This window comes from Pantherophis guttatus, chromosome 1, assembly GCF_059756535.1.
Source record: "Pantherophis guttatus breed Tessera chromosome 1, ASM5975653v1, whole genome shotgun sequence".
Taxonomy (NCBI): Eukaryota; Metazoa; Chordata; class Lepidosauria; order Squamata; family Colubridae; genus Pantherophis; species Pantherophis guttatus.
Window position 1 is genome coordinate 280,627 of NC_142063.1, and position 16,088 is coordinate 296,714.

A 16,088-nucleotide genomic window follows, 5' to 3' on the forward strand; every position below is an offset into this window, starting at 1 on the left:
CCCACATCTGATGAGGCTTTTCACTGAGGCATCCTCTGCTTGCAAGCAGACCCTCCCCCAGACCACTGCTGGGGGGAGTTGGTCACAAATAAGGAGGGGGGGCACAAGGCAACTATTTAAAAAACTCCCTCTCACAGGATGCTGTTGCTTGGGCAAAGTTCCTGCTCCGCAGAGCTCAGCTGGAGAAAGGCCAGCATGGACCTCAAGAGAGCACCTGGCCACAGACCGGCTCATTTCTGCCTCACTGAGCCTTTTGCCCCCCGGAAATTGGGGGGGGGGAACTTTGAGGGATCCTCAGCTCGGAGGAGCCCATGTGCCACGTGGCCCCACTGCATCTGGGGAGAATGTTCCCTCCACTTCAGGTAATAAGGAATTATGCATTTTACTGTTGTGAGCCGCCCTGAGTCCTTGGAGATAGGGCGGCATATAAATTGCATAAAATAAATAATAAATAAATAATCCCTTTGCCTGGGGTTGGGTGTCTTTTGGGAGAAGGCCTGGCCCAGCATCTGGCAACCTACCCAGCACACAGCCGGTTTTCTGGGAATCTGCACTTAAGAAACAGATTTGTGGCGGAATCACATTCCTGAGCAAGCCGGTCCCAGTTCCCAGCAGGGAAACTGCAGCCTGAGCCCCCCCTCCCCCCGCTGTTCCGGGAAGTGGGAGCACAGGGCAGGGCTGGCTGAAGGGGGGAGGCGTGGGAAGGAAGCTCCCCCCCAAACCTTGCAGAAGACAATTGCAGCAAGGCCCCCCACACACACCGGAGGCCATCCTTCAAGTCTTTGGGGCTTGGCAAGGAAAGGCTGGTGGGGACCATGCCAGCTCTGCTCTGTGGCAAGGGCAGCTGCCTGGCACTGCCGTGCTTGGCTTGCCGTTGGCTCCTCTGCCTCAGATCCAAGCGAAGGAATAAGTCTAGGAACATTTTGGAACATGCTTTTTTTTTTCCCCAAGAGGTGAAACTGCAAGAGGTCTGTTGCAATCTGGAACCTGCTCCAACCAACATCTGTTCTCACACACACACACACACACACACATACTTTCTGCTGAATGAGGCCCCGGACTAAGCAGTAAAATAAAGAGAATTTTTTCCCCAGAAGAGTGTTTGGGGCCTCCTTTGGGCCAAGATGCTCCAAGGGGAGCAGAATTAAGTGCACCCCCAAGTAGAGCAGGGAAATCCCCCCCCCAATGCCACAAGGCAACTCCAGCTGCAGATATTGGCACAACAGCTGGGCCAGATCCTGCACAAAAGGCACACCTTGACCCTTCCCCACCCCCCTTGAAGGCAAGACCAGCCCCCAAGAAATATTTGCTCATGTGTTACTTTCATAACATAACACCTGTTTATTATCCTTTTAATCAGAGAATAAATTTGCATTTGGCTCCTGCATCTCCTTTCATCTTCAGAGAAAAGTCGAAAACAAACATGCAAATCTTCCAAGATAAATAAAAACCCTCAGTATCAGGAACTTTTTAAAAAGTAGAACAATCCTCTGCAGCTGATGGTTGGAGCTCCATCCTCTTCGGACAAGCTGGCAATCCGGAGGGCTTTGGGCTGCCTCGCTATAATTCCTCGGGGGGAGTCCTGGGAGAGGAGCACGCAGGACCCCTTCCCCCCCCCCCAAGGCGGAACTTCCTCCGGGCGGCTTGGCTTTCCAGCTGATCCCGGCGTTTCTCCTGGGCAGGCAGCCCCCTTGGCACTCGTGGCAAGCCAGGCAGCAGGAACAGCGCCTCCACCCACGGGGAGCCTGGCGCCCACGCGTCCCCACAGCCGTCATCCCGCCGCCGCCGCCGCCTCCTCTTCCTCCTCCGGAGCAGACAGCTGATGGAGCAGCAAGCAGCGCAGTTCTCCTCCTCGGGACCAAGTCAGACCTCCTGCTGGCTCTGCTCCGCTCTCCCGCGTGACTCACCCTCCGCTGGCCTGCCGACAGTCAGGCGCTCGTGTGATTTGTACAGAAACAACATTCTTCCCTTCGGACTGTTGCACACGCGACGCTCCGCATCAGACACCGGCCAGGGCCTCAGCGCGCCTGCAGAGCCACGTAGGGCACCCACTGGTCGTTGCACCGGCTCTCCTGGCAGAATCTGGCCACCTCCGCCAAGCCCTGGCTGCCCCACGAGTCCGTATGCGGGGTCTGCGGGAGGAAGCCAAAGCCGCCCCTCAGTTCCAGGCCAGGGAGAGCCGCCCCGGAGTGTCTCCTCACAGCGAGAGCCGCGCAGTCGCCGCCGCCGCCGCCTCCCTCCGCCGCCCGGCTCACCGTCACCAGCAGGCAGTGCAGGTCCCGCGGCTCCGCGCCGCCGCCGCCGTCGTCCGGGGGGTTCTCGCCCAGCACGGCCGCCAAGCGCTCCAGGCCGGAGGCGCGCAGGATGTGGATGTCGTTGGCGCAGCAGAAGGCCTGGATGAGCGTGAAGTGGATTTGCAGCGCGATGTCCGCCTCGTCCGCCGCCAGCAGGCAAAGCACCACGCTGTCCGGGTCGCTGCGGGGAAGGGCGGCGGGGTCAGCGGCTCCCGGGCAGCCGAATCTCCCGGCGACGGGCAGCTGTGCCGGCGGCCCCGGGCCCGGCGGTCCCCCCTCCCTTCTCCCTCCCCCCGGCCGCGCTCCCGGCGGACGGAGAGGCACTCACGCGTTCATGAGCTTGGCGGCCTCGTAGACGCCCACCGTCAGGCAGCCCTGCCGCTGCGCCGCCACCAAGAGCCGCTCCAGCGCCGCGCCGACCGAGCTCATCCTTGAAAGCAAGCCAGGCGGGGGTCAGAGGCGCCCCGGGAGCCTTCGCCCACGCCGCCCCTCTCCCCCCCCGCGCCCCGGGGGCCGGACTCACCTCCCGGCCGCGTGGTCACCAGGCAGCAGCTCCTCCAGCGTCATGGCGAGGGCGGCTCCGATCCAGCCGCGGTCCGGAGCGGGAACCCGGCCAATAATCCAAAGGCTGGGAAGCGGAAGCAACCGCCGACCCAGACGGCGACTCCACGGCGGCGGCGACCGAAACTATGCGGGCCCCCGCGGTTGACAGCGACTGATATACCTTATCCGAGGGGCGGGTTCACTCCGTCCGTTCCCGCCAGCGATTGGCCTGCCAGGAACCCGCGAGCTTTGCCATTGGTCCGCTAAGGAATCCCACGGGGAAAGGCGAGCGTTTGCCTTTGGGGAGGAGAAGCGGCGGAGTTTCGGCTGAGTCTTCCCAGCAGCGGCATTTCCTGGCCGGGGAGCGCGGGGGTGGGGGCTGGTTTTGTAGAACTCGTGGAGTTCCTCGGAAGCGACGGCGAGGAAGGAGCGCAGCTCACCCTCCCCTCCCCCCCGCTCCCCGGGCGATCGAGTCTCTAGGCGGCTCTTCGTGGGGCTGCGAGTCAGCCAGGGGGATTTTACACTGGGGGGCGGCAGGACCCGGGTGATAAACCGCTAGAAACCCCCGGGGATCCCGTTCTTGGTAGGAGGGAAAAGCCTGCGCGGGGCGGGGCGGAGGGTTAAGGGAGATGCACGTGCAGACTCGGGCAAGCGGGGCTGGGGGGTGCTTCTCCTTACAGACCCCCCCTTCTTCGGCCTTTCTCCACTTTTGTCCGCCCGGTCCCCCTCCCACCCCCCGCAGAAATGTCCAGCTCGGCGAATCAGCCTCCCGCCCGCAGTGGGTGAGAGGTCGCGGCGGCCGGGCGACCCCGTTGCAGGGAAGCCGGTCACACGACGCGCGTTGCATCACCGCTTTCTTCGGTCTTGTGACTGCGCGCAGCCGGCAGGAAGGGAGAGCCGTTTCTTCCCAGCGCATCGCCTCCGGGCCTGGATGTCCCGACCTCCCGGCTGAGCCACGCTTGGAGACTCCGGCTCGCGCATAGAGGACATCCACTGAGTCACCGTGCCTGGAGCGCTGCGCATCGGCGGCCCGGCCTTTTCCCAGGGGGATCTGAGGGGGAGAAGCTGGAGAGAAGCCCTTAAAACCCACCCGAGCATTTGCAGACGGAGGGTGCACCGCAACTTGTGCTGGAAAACCAGGTGCAGAGAGGCCGGTGCTGCAGCCAGAGTGCCAGGAGACACCTCCCCCTCCCCCCCCCCGGCTCGGAACTTCACCGAGAAAGTGCCTGGTGAATTGAACCCCCCCCCCGCGCTTCCTTCAGCCCCACCTGGAGTTTGAAACCCCTCAGGGCTCTTGGGTGAAGTTTTCAGGGGGAGGGCTGAGAAAAGGTCACCAGAAACAGCTGTGGGTGGTACCTGCTGTTGTTGTGGCTCTTGCGCCTTTCCCAGCCTCTGGGTAGGCAAAAACAGCTCCTCCCTGCTGCAAACTTCTCTGCCCCCGAGTTGGCACAGGCCTTGGCCCCCTTTCATTGGGGCCCCCTCTCAAGAGAGCAAATTCACTTGGGGCAGTTTGCCTCCTTTGCTGACCTGGGTGATCAATGAGCCAAAAACCTGGCATTTCAGTGCCCCCCAACGCCTTTGCTTTCACACAGACTGGGTCAGTCAGGTGGCAGTGCCCACTTGTCCAGAGCCTTGGGGAGCCCGTTGCTCTGCTCCCCCCTTCCTATTAGCAGAGAGGAAGCAAAGGGGGGGGGAGGCTGTTGCCTTTGTCTTCTGGCTGCTCCTTGGCACAGCTCACCTCCCTTGAGCCCGTTGCAGTGTTTGCCTTGGGCCGTTGTTTGTGTGGGGGTTTTGGAGGCAGCTGCCCCAATTCCACAGAAATGGGACAAGGGAGCCAGAGCCGTCTGGGGAGAAAGCAGGCCAGCCAGATTCTGAAAGGTTGTTTACGTTCACAGTTGAGGAACAACGCAAAGAGAAGTTGGCTGCTGCCGCCTGCAGCCCAGATCTGAACTGCACCAGAGCGCTGGGGGTTTCCAAAGAAAACCGCTACGAAATGTCAAAGGAAACTCTGCATCACATGATGCTCTTGTGATTCCTACAAGCCCAGCTGATGCCCCTGAGCCCCTCCCCACCTCGCGCTTGGAGCTGAGACCCACACAGGTCTACTGCAATAAAGCACAACAGAGAATCCAGCATTCTGTTGGAAAACTAAATGAAGCAACCCTCCTGGGTACTTGCCTTACTCCTAGGAAAACCAGGTCTTCCCCCTGCCTGCTGCCAAATCTCTCCCCACCCCCCACACACCCAGTGTTGTGGCCCCCTCCAGCCTTCCCCCCCAGGGACCCCTGCTCTTGCGACTGCATCTGCCCTAGGAGAAAGAGCCGCTGAAAAGGAGCAACAGCAGGATTTCTCCACCACTGTCTGAAGGGTTGGGGGGGGTCCTCTTCAGCAGAACAAACCCACTGGCTCTCCTGACTCCACCTGTAGCCTCTTCCTCTGGAGAGCAAGACTGGGGGGGGCAGGGGAGGGAGAGGGGAGCACTAGCTGTCACCTGAGCAGCACAGGACAAAAGGCCTCCCCCCTCGGTCTCCAGCTGAGGGCTGAGGACCACAAGTCACAAGGGGCAGTTCCTCCTCTTGCTCTCCCTTGCCATTTGGGCAGCCCCTAATAACAGTTCCTGAATGGGCTGGCTGTGGAGGAAGGGGTGGAGGGTCACCTCTTCCTGGCTCAAACTATCCCTCTCCAGATCCTGAGTGAAAACAGACCATCCTCCAGGGGTCTTATCAATGAGTTTTCTGCTGAAATATCTTAAAAATATACAGATGTCATTTTTTTATGTGGAAGGACCAGTTTACCTTCATTTCTGGTCATGTGTGAGGACTTTGAACTCTACTAAAAAGAGGAGAGTAGCTGTGGCATCCAACTAGGCTGACCTTCAAGGTGGCACTTCACCTCCACGGCTGAGGAGCCCAGGGCCAGGACACCCAGCCAGGCCCCTGGCATGCCCCCTTGTTCTGAACTGGCCCCGGGCCCCTCGGAGCTCCTCAGGCCAGGGAGATGCAAAACAGCAGCTTTTCAAGTGGGGCCCTTCCTCTTTGAGGTCCTCCATTTGGGCAGGACCATCCTGAGAACAAATGGGCTTCCTTTGTCTCCGGCTCTGATTCACGTGGCATTTCCAGTGGGCTGAAGTCCCCACCCCCGAGGTCCCCGAGGAGTGGAGAATGAGGGTGCCAAGATGCCAGGTTGTGTCTGGTGCCAGCCCAGAAGGTTATCTTGGCTGTTGGCTGCAGCATTGCCCCCAGGGGAAAAGGGCAGAGTGAATCAAAGGCCACGGCCAGACCATCCCGCCCCGCCACCCAAAATTGGAGACAATCGGAGAGGGAGAAAAAGGGACGGTTCGGTTGCCATGGCAACCCCCCCCCTCCCCAAGCCCCGGAGCAAAGCCTCTCCAGCGAGGGGAGCAAAGCCTGCTGACTTCGACGCCTTCCGTGTCCGAGACTTTCGCGGCTGTGCAACGCCCTGTTCTTTCAGTTTTCCAATAGCTATAATGCCACTCCCTGCCTCTGGGCGGCAGTGCCAAAACCAGCTGTAGCTCTTCTGTCCGCTACTCTATCATTCTGGGGTGCTTGGCTTTCCTAGGCTTGAGGGACGGAGGAAGCTAAACTACGTTTCCCAGACTTCCATGGGACAGTCACAAGGGCGCTTCCTTCTCGCCCGCCCCACCTCGCTTGTTTTCCTTGGCCCGCCGGCCTGAAGTCGAGGGCTTGTGCGCGTGCGCTTGTAGGCTCGGGCAGTGTCATAAGCCGCCCTGGCTCTTTTTCGTTTCCCCCCCTCCCGTATTCCCCCCTCCCTCTCTTGTTGAAGCTTGGCCTAAGCGGGAGGCGGGGTGGGGGGGCTGCTTTCCGCTTAGGATGCTGACTTCACAGCTGCCCCCCCCCCCGAGCCATCTCCCTTTCATCTTCCGCGCGGGTGTGAGGCTTTGTAAGCCTAAAGCTGCAAGGGGGAAGGTGGGGGGGGGGGGCGGTATCCTACAAATCTTGGGTGCGGAGCGGCCATCGAGGGCAGCCTGTCTCTGCGCGTGGGTCCCGCGGCCTCACCCCGCTCACAGCCGCAGCTGCCCCCCTGCAGTCAGCCTGGCGGCTTCCGATAGGCGCTGGCCCCCCTCCTTGGAAAATTGGGGGGGGGGGGCTGGCCCCGGAGGGGAGAGGGCTGCCAGCGCGCGGGTTGGCGGCTTCAGCACCACGGCCAGCGCCCGTCCTCCTGGCGCGCGCCTCTCCTTCGGGCTCCGGAGGGGCAGCGCGGGGGGAGGGCGCAGGCAGGGCGGCCATCGGGGGCGCGCGAGGGAAGGGCCGGAGGGCTGCCCACGGAGCGTGGTTCGCGGGAGTGACCGGAAACGCCATGCGAAGATGGAAAGGGTTTTCCAGCCGCCTTTAACGCCGAACAGTTAACGGGCGGGGGGGGGGGGGCGCCGTCGCTTTCCCAGAACGGCCGCCCCACGCGCTTCGCTGGCGCCGGGAAGGCTCCGCTCGGTGGGTGGGCCCGTACCTGGAGGGCTTTCAACCCTTTGGGCGACGGAGCCGGCCTCTCGGGCTAGTTCGGGACCGCGAAAGTCGGCTGTGGCCCCTGCCCTTCGGAAGGACCCCTTCCCACTCCTCCAATGGACAGAGAGCCCCGGCGCTGCAGGCCTCTCGGAAAGCTGGCTCTCTTCTGGGGGGGGGAGCTGAAGAGAGCCCCAGGAGGACGGCTCTGTGCCTTTCGCTTCTGGTCGCCATTTTATTGATGTAGTTGCTGTGCATACCAGGCCTTGTTTCCCTTTTTCTTTTCTGTTGTTCATTCTTCTCTCATTCAGTTGGGTACATACAGCCACTTCAACCTGTTTCCTCTGCTGTGGAAGTGTGAATCATAAGATCAATTAATGCCAGAATAAAAACAGTTGGAATATGTGAACTGACCAAGGAGAGATCCAATCTAAAAATAAGGAGAAATTTTCTGATCCTGAGAACAATCAACCAATGGAACAGAAGTTACCTTCAGAAGTTGTGGGGGCTTCATCACTGGAAGCTTTCAAGAAGAGACTGGGCTGCCCTGTCAGAAACGGTGTAGGCAGGGTCTCCTGCTTGGGTGGGTGGGGGTTGGACTAGACCTACAAGGTCCCTTCCAGCTCTGTTAATCTGTAATCTCTGGTGAAGGAGCCTGCAGTCCAAGGAAGCCAGTTCTTGCCATTACGACATTCTTCTTGGCATCTTTCAATAAAATATTTCCCAATTTAAACTGCTTCTTGTCTGGCTCCTGGAACAAGTTGGAATAACTTTCAACTTTCTGGAGAAGTTACCTTCCCTCCTTGTAGTTTAAAGTACAACCAGTCCCCCTACTACCACCAATAGCCTCCCACCGGCCAGTACGCTCTCAGCCAAACAGTGTCGACTGGCGGCCCCTAGGGGGAGAGCCTTCTCTGTGGGGGCACCTACCATCTGGAATGAGCTCCCCCCAGAGATACGGAGGATCCCGGATCTGCGCTCCTTCCGCCGTGCTGTGAAGACCTTTTTATTCCATCAGGCGGGCTTGGCCTAATTTCTTCCCTTTTTAAATATGTAAATTTTAATCTGTTTTTAAATTATTGGGGAGTTTTAATCTGTCTGGGCCAAAATGATTTAATTTGATTTTATCTGGTTTTTAAATTTTTTGTATTTATGTATTTTATTGTTGGCTGTTCACCGCCCTGAGTCCTTCGGGAGTAGGGCGGTATATAAATCAAATAAACCTAAACCTAAACCTAAGAATTCCTTGTCTACGAGATTCTCTTTCGAGGCCTTCAGCTGCCCCACCTGGTTGTTCTCTGCATACGTTCAGGGGGTCCCTGTATCTGTTCCAGCTCAGAGCCCTGCAAAGCCCCAAGGTGGCTGCTCTTCATCAGCAATGACTGCCCCCACAAAGACACCCTGGTTGATCCTTGGGTGGGGATCCACTTCAGCAGTGGTGGGATTCAAATAATTTAACAACCGGTTCTCTGCCCTAACGACTGGCTGGGTAGGCATGGCCGGATGGGCATGCGACTGGGTGGCCACTTGCCTCAAAGGCAGAGGTGGGATTCAGCTGGTTCTGACCAGTTCAGGCTAATCCCACCACTGGTTGGCCCTGCCCCCAGCCTTTTTTCGGCCCTTTTTGAAGTCCACAAGTCTTAAAGTTGCCAAGGTTGGATACCCCTGAGCTACATGGTCTGATAGATCAGTGTTTTTCAGATTTGGCAATTTTGAAGATGTGTAGAATTCAACTTCCAGAATGCTGTCCGGGCAATTCTGGAAGTCCAAATTTTTTAGGATTACAAGTTTGAAAAACCCTGTCAAAAATGGGCAAATTAAGATCCTTTTTAGGGATTACATATTACAGATTATCCTGAGCAGCATATCTATGAAGGAAGACACTAATAGAAACATGCTTTATGCATAAAAATATAGAAAGGCATCTAAGGTTCACTAATCTCTCCACCTTTATGGACCATAATTTATGAGAAAAAGTTCGCAATGATCTCAACAGAAGTTTTCCTCAGCTCTGCTTTGCCTGAATATGCAATATCTATGCTCTGTCATTGAGCTGTGATCATTCTGGCCCTAAAAATAGACACAAAGTTCTCTCAATCACAAGAATTGTCCTCCATTCTCTTAATTTATAGTATGGGACCCTAAAAATAGACACAAAGTTCTCCCAATCATTAAACTGTCCTGTCTTTATTTATATTCTGGAATAGTCAGATAATGAGGAAAAGCTGAACAGGAGATATACATGGACAGACATTATTGATCCGATTGATACTTAAGATTCTTTCCCTACCCCACCCCATTACTGATGTACTGATATGAGGAAAAGGTCCAGGTGGGTGGAAGGATTTTTGATTTTTGACCCTCTTTCAAGCTTATTTTCTTAGAATCGGTTCTAAAACTGGACATAAAGTTTATTAGTACATAAATTGTAATTGGAGCAAAGAAGGAAGCAGAGGACTTTAGGAAGACAACATTATGGCAATTCAAGTTTTTGAGGAAGTTTTGTTTTCCTTATTTTCATATCTTGGCTTTAAATCAACCCAGACATTACATTTGTTCAACGTAATCTTATACAATTCCCGCCCCCAAGTTTTGCTATAGTCCAGGTGTTACTGTGCTTAGTAGTGCAATTTAATACTATTTCATACAGTTGTATAATAATCCAAATTCAGAAGGGGAAATATGCTTTGGGGTGAGACTCATGTTGTGTTTGTCAGCAAATGTTTAACAGATTTGTGCAGTGGGGCCCCAACTGGGCAAAATTTTAACCACCGGTTTGCCTAACCCAGTCCAAACCGGCTGAATCCCACCTCTGCACTTTTGTGACCCCAGGGCTTTTGGGATAAGAGACCGACAAGCTTTTTATCACCTTCAAGAAGTGGCTTTACTGGCTCACAGGGAGTTTCTCCAGTGCCTGGGCCTGGACCCTCTTCCGGCAGCATTTCTGCAGCAGCCGAAGTGCCAGCTGTGCTGCAGCAGGGCCCGTTATGCAACCCAGCAGGTTTCTCAAGGCTGCAGTCCGAGCAACGTGCAAAAGGAGCGGACGCTTATAGCTGATGCTCTCAGCTGGAAGGAAGGTCACTGCAGGTTTGTAACATGGTTCTGGGTGTTTGTGTGTGTGTGGTGTGAACACAGCCAATTGGGTTACCTCTGCTCTGGGGAAGAGGGAGACGGCCTTTCAGGCTGCCATCGCAAAGAAGCCCCCATGGCTCCCCTGGGAAGCAGCCCCCTCCCCTGCCTTTGTATAGGCCCTCTACGCCTCCTGCAGCACCCAAGAGGCCGTTTACAGGAGACGGGAGACAAAAGGAGACCACAGGGAGACTGGGCACAAAATGCAGGAGGCGGCCAAAGAGAAGCTCCACAGGCCCAGAGGGAGGTGGAGGGCCGGTTCAGGCATCAGGCTGTCTTGAGCTGCTCCTCTGCCCTTGGCCTGGCGTGCCAGGGAGCTCTCAAGCCACAGACTCACAGGTGCAGTTGTGAGGGCACCTTTGCTTGCTCTTCCCACTGCCTCTAGCTCTTCCCCTGTCCCTGGATTGCCACATTTGCAGGCGGAGCCGCTCTCTGCCCCATCCAGCTTCGCTTTTGCGAGGAGGCGGGCCTTGCCTGGGCACAGGGCCCGGGATGGCAGCCCCCCCCTTCAGGGGTAGCGCCTGAGGCAGGAGAGAAAGGAATGAGTGGAGCTCCCTGTGGAGGAACAAGCAGGCTTTCCAGGGCTGCAAAGGCTCCGTTACAGATGCACCCAGCAGGAGGTGCGGCACCTGCTGCCCCAGAGGGAACCAAACGAGCCAGCCGGAGACCCAGCCCCTCTCCCAGGCAGAGAGCCACCCTGGCCACATCACAAGGCCAGCCTCAGGCTCCCAAGAGTCAATTTATTTCTTTTTTTTTTTTATTGCAAAAGTTTTACAATTACATTTTCACCCCTTTCCCCCCCCGCCTCCCCCCCAAACTTCCCAACCTCCCTAACCCTCCCTAACCCTCCCCTCCCCCCAGACTTCCCTATAATATATTCATACTCATAAAAAACCCTTAATATAACACTTATATGTAAACTTGAACCCCTCCCTCCCCTATGTAATTTTTCTCTTTACCTCATTACATTAAAATATTTCCACTACATTACATTATTTTCAAATAAAAGCTATTTGATACTTTCTAGTTTGATATTTGTTCTGAACATATTCTATCCACCTTTTCCATTCCCACTCATAAGTCTCTTGTGAACAGTCTTTTAAATATGCTGAAATCTTCGCCATCTCTGCAAAACTGGCCATCTTCAAAGTCCATTCCTCGATAGTGGGCAAAGCTTCATTCTTCCAATATTTACCTATCAACAATCTTGCTGCTTTTATCATATACAATATCAATTTTGTTTCACCCAATGTAAAACCCTTAACTATACCCAATAAAAACAGTTGTGGAGAAAATTGAATTTTTTTCTTCAAAACATTCTGCATGACCCACCAAATTTTTATCCAAAAAGCCTTAACTTTCCTACAGGTCCACCAAACATGATAATATGTAATTTATTTCTTCTTTTAGGCGTGGGAAGGTACTGGCCCCTGCTGCCTCTCTCCTCTCCGCCTTCGGAGCAGCAGCAGCAATCCGAGGCCCAGCACCACGGCCAGCCCTGCCACCAGACAGAGCCCATCCTCCCATCGCAGGAAGCCCTCCGGGGCAAGCGCTCCGGACCCTACAGGGGAAAGAGAGTGCCGGCGGGGGGGTCTCAGCTAGCCGCAGGTGTGATGGGGGGGGGTCTTCACTCTGGGCAGTCTCACCTTCAAGGCGCAATCTGCAGCTAGGAGGAACTCAGGGCTGCTGCTGAAGGTCACCGGCCAGCAGCCCCCACATTCGAGGGTGGGAGGACATTGCCCAGGGCCCCCCCTCATGGTGCCCCATGTGGGGACATGTTCAGGAGACCATGTGACGCAGCCAAACACGCAGACCCCCCACCCCAAGGGGCTGTTCGGGGGAAGGTGACACCCCCAAGGCCTCTCCCCTTAGTACCTTCCAGCCGGGAGGCCTGCATGGGCTGGCTGAAGAAGTCCACAGGCCCAGCGGAAGCCAGCATCAGCGCCTGGCCTGCCTGCGAAGGAGCTCCTCCCCAGGCATCTCTCTGGCCTGGGGCAGAGAGGAAGGGCTGTGTTTGTGAGCACCACAGTGTGCTCCCCATAGCCCCCCACCCACCTGAGAAGGACCCTCTGCAGCCAACCAACTCACGTCTGCCCTGCAGGCCAGCCTCACAGCGGGTGCCGCATGGCTCCTGGGCGGAGGGCACGCAGGCTGAGGCGCTGCAGTGGAAGTAAATCTGTGGGGAAGGGGGCAGAGGTCAGGAGCAGTGGGAGGACGTTGCCCCACAAGCAAGGGCCACAGGTCAAGTGCTGGGGAAAAATGGTCCCCCGAAAGTCTGATCTCCCTCCCTTCAGGCAAAGGGGTTTATGGCTCCAGGAGGGAGACAGTGCCTCTGAGAATGTACAGAAAACCTCTTCCCTTCGCTCAGCGGCACTGAGTCCAGGATGGGCTGCTCAGAATCAGAACTCAGGACAGGAGGAGATCTCTCCTGCTCTGCTCTTGCCTTCCTGTGAGCAAAGGGATCGGGACCCTGCCGGGCTGCCACCCCCCCCCCCGCTCTGGACAGGCCCCAACCCTACCGGGCCGCTGAGCATCTGCCAAGTGTCTGTGTCCACAAAGGTGAAGGTCCTGACCACGAAACGCTGATGGTGAGAGGGAAAGGGCAGCCCCGAATCCCACTGGATGGGCACCAGCTGGGCCTGGTAGTTGTGTCCTTGGTAGGGGCACCTGGAGGGCAGAGGGGGCAGCCCTGTGTCACTGGCAGCTCATGCATAACTGGCCTCTGCCTCTAGGAGAGAACCGGGCTTTGAGTTATGACGGCTGCAGAGGGAGACCGGGCGGAGGTGCAGGGCTGGTGCCTCAGGCCAGGGAGGGGTGTGGGCTCCTGCCCACCACAAAACGCTTGGCAACCGGCCAATCCTGGCTCTGCGGGAAGCTGGGTTTCTAAACCAGGGGAAATTGGGAGCTCCGATTCCACCCCGTTAGGAAAGTCGCTTTGATCGTGAGACAGAGCCCCCCCCCATAAAAATGTAGAGAAATAAAGTCCTGGGCCCCACAGAATCGAGGGGGCTGGGCTGCATGGCAGTTCTCCCTGGTCAAGCTCTGGCCAGAGACTGGCGGAAGCAGCCAAGCCACCCCTGGGCACCAGGCAAACCTGTTAGTCAAGGCATGTCCCCCCCCGAGGCCTGCCCCCCTCCCCTCAGTCCCAAGTCACAGACCCATTCTGCAGGAGGGGCCAATGAGGTGCCCGGAGGGGGCTGGCGCTTGGGGTAGCCCAACAGTCATGGAGGAGCAGAAGGAGTGCCGGATCCCTCCTCCCGAGGAGGCGGACTTCCAGGGGAATGGGCTCATGCAGAAGCTTCACCACCGGGTAGTCCAGAGGGCTGTAGTAGGAGGAGTAGGTCTCGTCTGCAGAGAAAGGAGGCCCCTGAGATGGGGCTGCCCCAGAGGGACAGCAGCAGGCAGACCCCCCCTCTTGGGTGGGCTTGGGGGCTGACCCCACCTACCTCCAGCGATCCGCATGTCTAGAGCGAGGGGCCCCTGCTGGGCAATGGCGGCTGGGGGAGGAGGGGTGGCCACCAGGACACTCACCGGGAGGGGCTCCTGGGCGGAGTAGCTGCAGCGGATGGTCAGCCTGCAAGAGAGCCAGGGCTGTGTGTGCTTCTCCGGCTGGGGCTTGTGGTCACTGCTGCCTGGTCCCCTTAGGGGCACCAGTGAATCAGGGAGGCAGAAGGCACCTTGAGGTCATCAAGGCCCACCCTCACTCAGTGCAAGAAGGGGCCTGGGAAGACGCAGCAAGCAGAAGCAGCAGGAGGCCCAGGGCTGCCAAGCCCCCTGGCTGAAGCCTGGGTCTGCCTTCCGGGGAGGGGGCCGAGAGCCAGTCCAGTTCAAGGGCTCTGAGGGCCAGAGGGCAGGCAGGGGCCTCCGGAGAACAGAGGCTTGCTCCCCCTCTCTCTTGTGGGGACTTTCCCCGTCTCATCCTAGGGCTGGGATCCTGTCCCTGGCTCTCCGGCTCCTACCCTTCCTTTCCATCCCCAACCCCCTGCTGCCCAAGGACCTCCCAGCGGCCACCTGAAGAAGTCGCTGTCCCGGGTGATGGCGCCTGAAGAGGCCCGGAGGGTCCATCTCTCTGCCGAGAGCTCGTTCTCGTAAATCTGGTGGCCTCCGGCCTCCTGGCACAGAAAGAGCTGCCTGAGGGGATCCCTTTCTTCCCTCTTTAGCTTTTCCCTCCCTCCCTCCCTCCCTCCCTCCCTCTCCTTCCTTCTTTCTTCCCACCTTCCAGGGGTGAAATCCAGCAGGTTCTGGAGAACATTTTGAGCTGTCTGGAGAACCAGCAAATACCGCCTCTGGCTGGCCCCAGTGGGGTGGGAATGGAGATTTTGCAGTATCCTTCCCCTGCCCCGCCCACCAAGCCCCACCCACAGAACCGGTAGTAAAAAATTTTGGATTTCACCCCGCTCCCTCCCTCCCTCCTCTCTTTCTAGCAGAGCCTGTCTTGGAGCGAGGGGTCTTTCTCCAGAGCGGGCTCCTCTGCTTTGGTCCCTCAATGGGGCCAGTTTCTTCCACACCAGAGAACTGGGGAGCTTCAGGCAGACATTTGCACGTGTGGAAAATGGCCAAGCGTTTCTATAGCGTCTGAGCAAAGTTATTGGGGTGGGAGGTTCTCTGGCCGGCTAGAAAGCCAATCTAAGTACAATCCTTCTTCTTCTCTCTTTGACGCCGGCCATTGTAACGCTCACAGAGAAACTGGGCCTCAGCCCCCACGGAGAAGCTGCGAGAGCCCGGGGGCCCAGCCCCTTTCAGCCCCGGGAGCGGACTTGGTGACCTCCATCCAGTCAGCTTCTCCCAGGCCCGCCCACCTCACAGGGTTGTTGTTGTATCGCACCCTCCCCTCTGACCTTCAAGATCGTCCCACACGCAGAAAGAGGAAAGTTGAACACAACAAAGACTTTGTTCCTGGAACGGGGGCCACAGGCCCTCCCCCGAAGGCTCAGCAGGTGCAGGGAATCCAAGCTCAGGGCCGGCACAGCGGCGTCTCTCGAGACGGCCAGGGAGAAGGAGCCCTCTGGGGTGCAGCGAGCCGTCACTGTGCAGGAAAGGAGAGTGGGGGTGGGGGGCGTCTGTTGGGTCAAAGTTCAGGTGCCCCCTTTCCTCCCACCCCTGGCGCAGAAGGGCCTTGGGCAGGACAGGGGTCTGGCTGCAAGATCTCCTTCCTTAGGTGGGGGCAGGAGGATGGCTATCCAACTGACTATCATCGCCCAGCCCAGCCAGCTGGAGAAAGCCAGCTTCATGGTCCTGATATGGGTCTGCCCCGCTCGTCCCCTTTGTCTCTCTTGGCAGGGCTTCTGTGTTCCCTGGACCCTTTTCCCAATCCCGGACATGGGGGGGGCAGCAGAAGATGACTTCCCAGGAGGGTAGCAGCATTCCCACCCCCAGTGTGGAGAAAGGAGCCCCCCGAGCCCCTCCTCTACCTCCACAAGGACGGTCCATTCACCTCTGCTTTCCGTTTGCCAGCCGCCCTTCGGGGGCCCTCAGAATGGCTCAGGGACCCATGTAAACCCAGAAAACTGGGGCTGCCAACCCCCAGCCAGAGTCCCCTTTTCTTGGATCAGCCGTTTGGGGCAGCCGAGCCCACCGGGTGGGTCCAAAGGCACCAGATGGAAGAACCGGCAGAAACAGCTGAGCAGAAGGGTGCCCTAAGTTT

The 16,088-nt window shown here is 57.6% G+C and overlaps 2 protein-coding genes across 2 annotated transcripts; both read right to left on the reverse strand.

Annotated features, from left to right (window-relative positions):
* Positions 1-1,317: 1,317 nt before the first annotated feature.
* On the reverse strand, positions 1,318-4,991 carry GADD45B (growth arrest and DNA damage inducible beta). Its single transcript, XM_034425859.2, has 4 exons — positions 2,818-4,991; positions 2,623-2,724; positions 2,256-2,475; positions 1,318-2,132 (listed from the first exon to the last, which is right to left on the reverse strand). Exons 1-4 carry the CDS (start codon positions 2,859-2,861, stop codon positions 2,019-2,021), a joined length of 480 nt encoding a protein of 159 aa, XP_034281750.1. The 5' UTR covers positions 2,862-4,991; the 3' UTR covers positions 1,318-2,018.
* A 6,832-nt stretch (positions 4,992-11,823) lies between these two features.
* Positions 11,824-15,765, reverse strand: LOC117670562 (zona pellucida sperm-binding protein 4-like). Its single transcript, XM_087883439.1, has 8 exons — positions 15,634-15,765; positions 15,283-15,504; positions 14,456-14,556; positions 13,891-14,018; positions 13,603-13,792; positions 12,964-13,111; positions 12,266-12,620; positions 11,824-12,005 (listed from the first exon to the last, which is right to left on the reverse strand). The coding sequence occupies exons 1-8, from the start codon at positions 15,763-15,765 to the stop codon at positions 11,851-11,853; spliced, it is 1,431 nt and encodes a 476-aa protein (XP_087739565.1). The 3' UTR covers positions 11,824-11,850.
* Between the last annotated feature and the right edge of the window lie 323 nt (positions 15,766-16,088).

Coding starts and splice junctions, on each gene's coding strand:
- GADD45B (XM_034425859.2), bottom strand. CDS start 2,861: ATGACGCTGGAGGAGCTGCTGCCTGGTGACCACGCGGCCGGGAG. Junction 2,725..2,817: donor GGTGACCACGCGGCCGGGAG/GTGAGTCCGGCC, acceptor CTTGCTTTCAAG/GATGAGCTCGGTCGGCGCGG. Junction 2,133..2,255: donor TGCACTGCCTGCTGGTGACG/GTGAGCCGGGCG, acceptor TTCCTCCCGCAG/ACCCCGCATACGGACTCGTG.
- LOC117670562 (XM_087883439.1), bottom strand. CDS start 15,765: ATGTCCGGGATTGGGAAAAGGGTCCAGGGAACACAGAAGCCCTGCCAA. Junction 13,112..13,602: donor TGGCCCCTCCTGCAGAATGG/GTCTGTGACTTG, acceptor TCTGCCCTCCAG/GTGCCCCTACCAAGGACACA. Junction 12,621..12,963: donor GGCAGATGCTCAGCGGCCCG/GTAGGGTTGGGG, acceptor CCTTCCCCACAG/ATTTACTTCCACTGCAGCGC.